Here is an 8,686-nt window from a genome sequence, read left to right as displayed (position 1 = left end):
TGGTACCTCACAACGTCTGCTCTATTACCTCACAGCCTCTGGTGCTGTACCTCACAATGTCTCCTCTGGTACCTCACACCCTCTGCTCTGGTACCTCACAGTGTCTCCTCTGGTACCTCACAGCCTCTGCTCTGGTACCTCACAGTGTCTGTTCTGGTACCTCACAGCCTCTGCTCTGGTACCTCACATCCTCTGCTCTGGTACCTCACAGCCTCTGCTCTGGTACCTCACAGTGTCTCCTCTGGTACCTCACAGCCTCTGCTCTGGTACCTCACAGTGTTTCCTCTGGTACCTCACACCCTCTGCTCTGGTACCTCACAGTGTCTCCTCTGGTACCTCACAGCCTCTGCTCTGGTACCTCACAGTGTTTCCTCTGGTACCTCACACCCTCTGCTCTGGTACCTCACAGTGTCTCCTCTGGTACCTCACAGCCTCTGCTCTGGTACCTCACAGTGCAGCATCACAGTGCAACACCATCGCGCAGCACCAGGTGTCGCTGTTGAGGCGGAGGGGGCCAGCCTCTCAGTGCTTCTCTTATTTGACAGCAGGGGCTTGTTTTACAGCACAAAACAACAAGGATGAAGGTTTCAAGCGGCGATCCTGGAAGAAGGAAAAAGCAGGGGACGCATATTTAACTGAAAGACCATCGGGTTAACCTTTATCTCTCTGCGGGGGCTGTAAATCTGAGGCAGATCTACGCCAATATCGACCAAACTGCAGCTCAATCTGTCTCAAGTGTCTCCCTAGAATTGTTGTTGTTAGCTGCTAATGCTAATCATAGAAGTTCGGAGCTAGCTGGCCTAGCGGGCTAATGTTCAGGCTGGTGTAGATTAATGCATTAGCTCGTTGTGGGTGTTTTTCTCACCATGTCGCAGGGACTGAACTGGAGGCTGTGGAGCTAATGGAGACATCCTGCCATAGCTTTAGTTTTTTAGGAACTGCAGCTTTGGCTAAGTTTGTAAAGTAGCAGCGGATATAGTCGGCTAGCTGCGCGTTAGCCACATCCCTGGAAGAATGACCAGAAAACACCGTCATTTTAAAGGAGCAGAAGTCAGCTGCTGTGTTAAATACTTCTTATTCGGATTCAACATCATATTTTGGGTAAGCCTGGTTTGTTTTTTTGTACATTTTTAAGTGCTGTGTTTGGTTTTGGGCAAAAAGTCAACATTTCATACATTGTTGGTAAGTAGAATCAACCCTCCTGCTCAAAATGTTAGCTTAAAATTGCCTTAAAATAGCTGGTTTGCTGTGTGTATACCTTTTACCATGTATTTTATGTTACCTGATTGAGCCTATAATGATTTCCCATTAACTTAGTACTGACAAGCCTGTATCTGACACTGATTATATAGAAAAAAGTGTCATTATCCCACTATAAATCTCTGAAAATGTGCAATTAACTTCATCACAAAGCTCATTTCTATTGACACAGATATTTAAATTTGTTTTGAGGGTTTTGCTTGCACTTGCAGTCATTATAAAAGTAAATACTGCATAGTGAAATTATCCATTTGAATCTGTAGGCCTGTCACTGTAACTCATTCTGAAGTGCTCTGTATTGTTCAACTCTAAAGCAGAGTTATCCCCCGAAAAAGTATTCTAAATGTACAATATTGTTAAAAAATATGAGCTGGAATAAATAAAAAAACAGAATGAAACACATAAGTAGTTATTTGTGTCTATAATGAGTCATTCAAGCTCATAATTCAAACTTCTACAGCTCAAATCTGATTATACTGCAGAAAAATAACCCAAATGTTCCCACTAGGTCAAAGAAAAAGTCCCACGATAAATATTGACCTCCAAAATTATTGTTCCATCGACCACGTATTGAATGATAACTCGATATAGTGACAGGCCTATGAATCTGCCGTGACAGTGTTGAGTTTCAACTTGTATTTTATTACTGTGTTTGCTCTCCCAATGTTGACTGCGTCCTGATTTAACATCTGCAAGGATATTAGCTCTGTTTTTTATTACCATTTAAATCAGAGAATTAGATTTGACATTTTTTAGTATAGTAATGAATTTGAAGTATTGCCGTTAGACTGATAGTTTAAGACGTATTCTCCTCTTTATTTAGCCGTGATCATTGTGGCTGTTGAAAAATGGCATGTGTCTGGTCCATATTGTTGTTTAGCCCGCAGTTACGACGCCCCCCTCCTTCTTTCTCTTCAGTTTGAAAAGTTCCTCTGTGTGTCCTTCTCCCCCCCGTCTTCCATCGTCTGCCCTGCCCCTGTGTCCCTGCTCTTATAATGCGCATGGGTGAAGGAATGGCGTGTCTACGGGCCCTGCGAGGTCTTCCCACACACAGGGATCTGAATACCACCCATCCCTCCTCTTTTCCAAGCTCCCCTTTCTCTCCTCACACCACCATAGCGCTCGGCTCTGCGGGACTGCATTGTTTGTCTGCCTCACACGCCCACAGCGGCACAAAGGGGGGAGGAGTACACAGACTTGGGGGGTGTAATTCTCTGTTTTCCACTGGCATATGCTTGTTCTGACACATTCGTCACACATGGGATCCACAAACATTGCTTTGCGCTCAAGTCAGGCATAGCACAATAGCACAAACATGTTCCCTCAGATGGCCTCTTTGGGAGAGTGTAGAAATCCCCAGAAGTTGAACCCTCAAGGAATGGCATAGAAGAGTAGTGTTGCGGTGCAGTTAAGGTACTAGAAAGTAGATAGATTGATATATCGGTTCATTGATATTTAAGTTTAGGTTTTAAGTTAACATAGTTTTGTTGTAGTGCTAGTATATCATAAACCAGTTGAGTTTTCATTTGCCAGATATACTTTTGTGTCCATCCTTTACCTGTATACCATGTTTACAGAATCAAAACCATTTTTATCTTGGTATTTCATTTTCCATTTGCTTCATAGTTCTGTAACCATTAATTCAGGGAGGTAGGTGCATGTAAAAGGTCAGGATCATATCACTACCCGTTAAGCAAGGAGGAAGAGGTTTTCATTAGAAGTAGAAGTAAAAACAAATCTTGCATGGTTTATATTTCCTTTTGTAGAAATATTTTCCACTTCTTGAATGTTTGGTTTAGAAATGAGTAAGCTCCAGAAAAAGAAGTGAATGTTCAGTATGACTTGAACTATCTCACAGAAACACTGAGTCACATGTGTGGAGCTGACTCACTGTTCTCTGACACTTGGTCCAATCTGCAAAAGCCCAAGAGCTGCGAGGTTAATCATAATTGAATCGAAATTGCAAGGATGACCCCCTACCCTGAATCGGATGACCCCCTACCCTGCCGTGGATAAGCCTTTCTCTGTCTCTTAGTTGAGTGGGCTCTGGCTCTACACACTTGAACTCTATCTGTAAATGGAGCCTGTCCGTCCGTGGGAGTGGATCTCTCTTTCACTGTTGTTCTCCTTGAGGTTTCTCTTTTTCCCATTGTTTTTGAGTTTTTCCTTGCCGAGAAAGAGAGTCTAAGAACGGTGGATGTTCTGGGACAGTTTTCCATTTGCTTGTTTTCTGATCATTAATTTGCTTGTCTGTTATTGACCAAAGTCTGTTTCATTGTTGATTTTCTAACTTTCTTTTGGTTAAATCATTTATCATGTTCAGCCCTAAGAGGCGACTGCTGTTATGATTTTGGGCTTCACAAAAAGAAATAGAAATGAATTGAATTAAAGCTTGTGGAGGAAATTACAGTGCTTAAAAATTGCAAACAACAAAATGTAACTTCTTCTGCTGACATTGTTTAGATCTGAATGTTCTGGAATCTTGTTTTTTAGTTCATGTTTCAGTCTCAAATTGAAAATGCAAACTTTAAACAGAATCCTATAATTAAAATTCGCAGATCTAACCACAACAAACAACCACAACTAGATATTTTTCCACAAGTTGTTCAGTCCAAACTCCAGTGCCTGTCTCTCACAGAGCTGAAGAGCTAGTTCCATCTTGCCGTCTGCCTCCTTCGATAATCACAAGAAGATACCTCTACTCTAGTCTGTGTGCTGCAAAACCGGATTTGACAGACAAGCAGCGCAGTGTTGAAATGGAGAGAGATGGGTTTTATTCCACACCAATCAACCAATTTATCTTTGCTGTAGTCGACTTGTCAGCCTCCAAAATGTGTCCCAGATTGAGATGGAATGCTCCTAAGACCCTAAATATTGTGTTGAAGTCGAGCAGTACAAAGGCCACTGTTCCTGACTTGGTTCACTGGCGGCATTATGAGGCCAGTTCTCACCCAAGAACATGATCACAGTTGAACAGGATTGTCAGAAGTATCGAAAATCAGATACTAATTGATACAAAAACCAATATTGATCATTTGAGCAGGTATCGATACTAAAAAAGTCCCATTCACTGGACAGAAGTGAACGTTTCATAGTTTTAGAATGATCATAAGCTGTTTTTTTATCATCGTCATATCAAAATTGGCATTGCGTATTGAGTCTATTTCATATTATGGGAAACGAGTTCGAAATTTTAGTATCATGACAACACTACAGTCATTTTCACATCTACCTCATTCATTACATTTTCAGGCGATGCTGTTGAAATGTTTGGGCGCTCCGCATCCTCTAATTAAGCGCTAGTTATGCTGTAACTAAGTGCTGCTTCGGTCGGGCGCAGCACTGTTATTAGCTGGCTTCTTTTAGACGTTTGGATCCAAAAATGGACAGAGACAATGGAGCGAAATGTTTTCTTGTCGTCAGAAAAGCTATGCGTAGATTTGCTTTATCCATCAGCATCTTTCTTTGTTGCATTTGCTCTTGTATTACCTTGTAGGATTGAATGAGTTTGTAAAACTATCCAATTGTCATTCTTCTGCCAAGTCTTGCGATTGTGATTAGATTTTCAATTTATATTCGTGTGGTAGGACTCTGTTGGAAGATAGAATTTTAAATGTATCCAGGGGCATTTGAGAGAAGACTGAAATATGAACAGTTACATATTCTCAATAGGAGGAAGGATATTTTGTCAGAGGAGCGAGGTACGGTTTCAGATGCTTACTATTCAGATGGATACTGTAATTAATTCGCACGCATTGATTTTGCTGGGGTGTCATTGATATTGCATTATGGGCTAGATGTTGACAGAGCCCTTTTCAACAGAAGACAGGGGATTTTGTCGGAGGAAACGGTTGTAATTTCTTCAGAACTGTGCTAATCGCAACACTTCCAATTGCAGGGCTTCAGACGACATCGCATCATTTTATAGACCAATAATATTAACCCAAATGAGGCTGCTGATGCAAGTTTTTCTTGTAATAGAGGGAGTTCTAGGGTCTAGTCAGTAATAGAAATGATCAGGTTCAACATTTATCAATTTACTTTTTGGATATTTCATGGCAAAGTGCAGTGTAATCAATGGAGGAAACTAGGAAACTTGCCCCATCTGCGCGTATAACATCATCACATTCTACAATCTGAAACGCAGCAGTTGTGTTTTTGTTTTGATTGCAGAATATCTTGCATCCGTACCTTGTGTAAAGCCTGTTTCAATTATTACTATACGGACTTATCGTTGAACATATGACAGATGGATCGTTTTTGGGGGTCAGTATTTATCGTGGATTTTTTCTTTGCACTAGTGGGAATTTTTCGCAGTTTTTTTTTGCATTGTGATCAGATTTTAGCTGTAGGTCGAATTATGGACTTCTATGACTCATTGTAGACACAAACTAAGTGTTGCGTACTAACTACTAAGTGTTGCATTCTTTTATTTATTGCATATTTTAACAATATTGCTGATTAAGAATATGTTTTTGTGAATAATTCTGCTTCATGGTTTCAATATTATCGTTTATCATCTATATTTACTTCCGCACGATATCGCACCTCCATTTCTCCACCTCCACCTCCTTTTTTAATCGGGACCGGCCTAACCTTTTGTTGTATTGCATTTTGTTTAGATTTCATTTTTACCAGCACAATTTAAAGTGTCAGTCATCACAACTAACAGGAAGTGACAGAATTGTGTAAGTAATTAGTTATCAATTGTTAGAGTTCAGTTCAATGTTCTTTGTTGTGTTTCCGCTTTTCTTCACTGAGGAGGACACTTTTATTAATACAATAATAACATATTCTCTGCCTCTCTGACACACCCTCAATAAATACCAGTGTAATTAAGAGCTCCAATACAAAAGCGGCCTACTCCTCTGGGGAAGCCTTTTCCAAATACCACAGAAGAGACAAAAGCAAAACGCGATCCAAGTCCCATTCACACGTTTCTGTAAAGATTTAACAGCCAGTGCACATCCAAATGTTTCCTCTCTTTCTCTGTCAAAGGAAGATATTAAAGCTTCAGCCAGCGACGAGGGACGTCCACACCCTGCATTAAGGACTCGAAATGAATTCAAATTTTACACAATGAGCAAGATTGCTTTTTGAATCTTTTGTTTTAGTAACTGTAGTGTGCATGCAAAAATCAAGATAAGAAAAGGAGGAGTGTGTTTTAAAGAATCAGTTATCGATTTCAATTAACTTTTTCCAGGATGAATTCAGGAAGCGCCTTCAAAAATGGTTCAGAAATATAATATAGCTCTAATTAAAAACCAATCAGTGTTAGGGTTAAGTTTAGGTTAAGTCGTAATTAGTGTTGTCATGGTACAAAAATTTCGATACTATTCCATTTCGATACTAATGACTCGAAATGAATTCAAATTTTACACAATGAGCAAGATTGCTTTTTGAATCTTTTGTTTTAGTAACTGTAGTGTGCATGCAAAAATCAAGAAAAGGAGGAGTGTGTTTTAAAGAATCATTTATCAATTTTAATTAACATTTTCCAGGATGAATGCAGGAAGCTCCTTCAAAAATGGTTTAGAAATATAATATAGCACTAATTAAAAACCAATCAGTGTTAGGTTTGATTAGGTTAAGTCATAGGTAGTGTTGTCATGTTACTAAAATTTCAAACTCCATTTCGATATTAATGAATAGACTCGATACTGATTCCAGTCCCATGATGATAGCAAAACACTTTTTATTTAGGCAGTAGAATGTGATTTTCAACATTAAATGGTAGTGTTTTATTTTATATTCCCAATTGGCCTTATATCTGTGTAATTCCTCAGTGGTCCAGGTAGGTTCCATAGTGGTCCAGGTAGGTATACAAGTTTATGTGTCTTAAAATTGTTCTATACAGCTCAAGATCATTCTAAGTAAAGATTAATTTCTGTCCTATAAATGGAACTTTTTTAATATAATTTCTGATACTAGTTTTAGTATCAATTAGCATCTGATTTTTAATACTTTTGACAATCTTCTAACTGGTCCTCGGGCTTATATTTATGCTCACTATTCATACGCTCATATTTTATTCAGTTCTGAAGCATAAAAATCCAAGTGAAGCTAAAGCAACACTTCCCTGTGTGCACTATATTTTGTTTCTCTTAGCTCTGTCTGCTCTTCCAGCGATAAAATCAAATGTGAACAGTGAAGTAAACTCCATTCTGGAAGGTCCTAACCCCTTTTTTTCCTATTTGTTCTTGTTTCCGTTCTTGATACGCTGTGGCAACTGCAATCTGTTCGCCTCAACTCCCCAATATAAGCCGTTCTATCTGCACCCGATAACGGCCCACTTCCCGCTAACAACCAGTCCGCGTCGTTTAGGCTCTGAAGTGCTCCAGATATTGTTTCAGATGTATGCTATAATTAATTAGCCCCTCACAACCATTGATTTCCAACATGGAGGCTGCTGGTGTGTCATTGATATTGCATTATGGGGCAAGACGTTGACACAGCTCTCCACTTTGGGCGTTTAGCATAACAGTGTGGCAGGGAGAGGTCAGGCAGACTCGCTATAGCGTCGATATTTTGTCGGTGTGCGCGGATCTTGGCTTGTCTGATAGCCGAGGTTAATGGGATCAGCCGGATTAGGAAGGCATTTCCTCAAGTGTTGATAATCTCCGTGACCGTGTGAAGAGGAAACCCTTTACACCAGGAGACCCAGCATCTGACAGGGGAAGGCAGCACAGTCTATGGCTCATTTAAATAATGAGCTAACATGGAGGATGTACCAGCACCGACCAGTAGAGCTGCCAGATTAATCGTGATGGAATTGAAATTGATTGGATGCAATTAGTAAATCACAGAGGTTGCACTTTTTGAAGTACCATAATGTCCTCTTATTCTGCAAAAAAAATACATTTAGATCTGTAGAAACATGTTCTGAAATGTGATTTTCCTCTGGACTTATTGAAAAAGTGAACTTACTAACTCAGTTGAAGAGTTTGTCCACTGATCCGAAGGTTAGTAGTTCGAATCCCGCTCTCGACATAAACATCATTGGTAGATCGGTCAGATTCGTTGACCCACCTATCAGCTCCCACAGATGAATACCGCTGTTGTGTCGTTGGGCAAGACACTTAACCCCCCTCATCCTCAGTGTCTGCGTACATTGGTGTATGAATGTGTGTGAGAATGGGTGAATGGTTCTTTGAGTTTCAGTGTTTTGAGTGCCTTGAAGGTGGAAAAGCACTATATAAAATTGTGACCATTTACCATTAATTAAAACATAAGTTACTCATCAGAAAAATCTCAATTGGATGTTTTTCCCAAATTTTTCAACCTTTCCGACAGAACCCTACTCAAAATGTCCCATCAAAAGACGGTACCTATGTCCTGTCACGGTAACACATTTTGATACACAATACCGACACAATATCAATACAGCAGGATAATCCCAGTGAAGTTAATCATGTTTTAAATGTAC

The 8,686-nt window shown here is 39.9% G+C and overlaps 1 protein-coding gene across 1 annotated transcript in view; it reads left to right on the top strand.

The window, feature by feature from the left end:
* Positions 1 to 520: 520 nt before the first annotated feature.
* The window catches only part of tspan17 (tetraspanin 17), a 31,591-nt gene continuing 23,425 nt past the window's right edge, over positions 521 to 8,686 (top strand). The window contains exon 1 of the mRNA XM_033973957.2: positions 521 to 1,101. Within this exon, the coding sequence (XP_033829848.1) occupies positions 1,015 to 1,101 (87 nt within the window). The 5' untranslated portion in view covers positions 521 to 1,014. The remainder of the gene's footprint in view (positions 1,102 to 8,686) is intronic.

Source organism: Periophthalmus magnuspinnatus, chromosome 10 (assembly GCF_009829125.3).
Source record: "Periophthalmus magnuspinnatus isolate fPerMag1 chromosome 10, fPerMag1.2.pri, whole genome shotgun sequence".
Lineage (NCBI taxonomy): Eukaryota > Metazoa > Chordata > Actinopteri > Gobiiformes > Gobiidae > Periophthalmus > Periophthalmus magnuspinnatus.
This window is presented reverse-complemented; position numbering and strand designations above follow the sequence as displayed.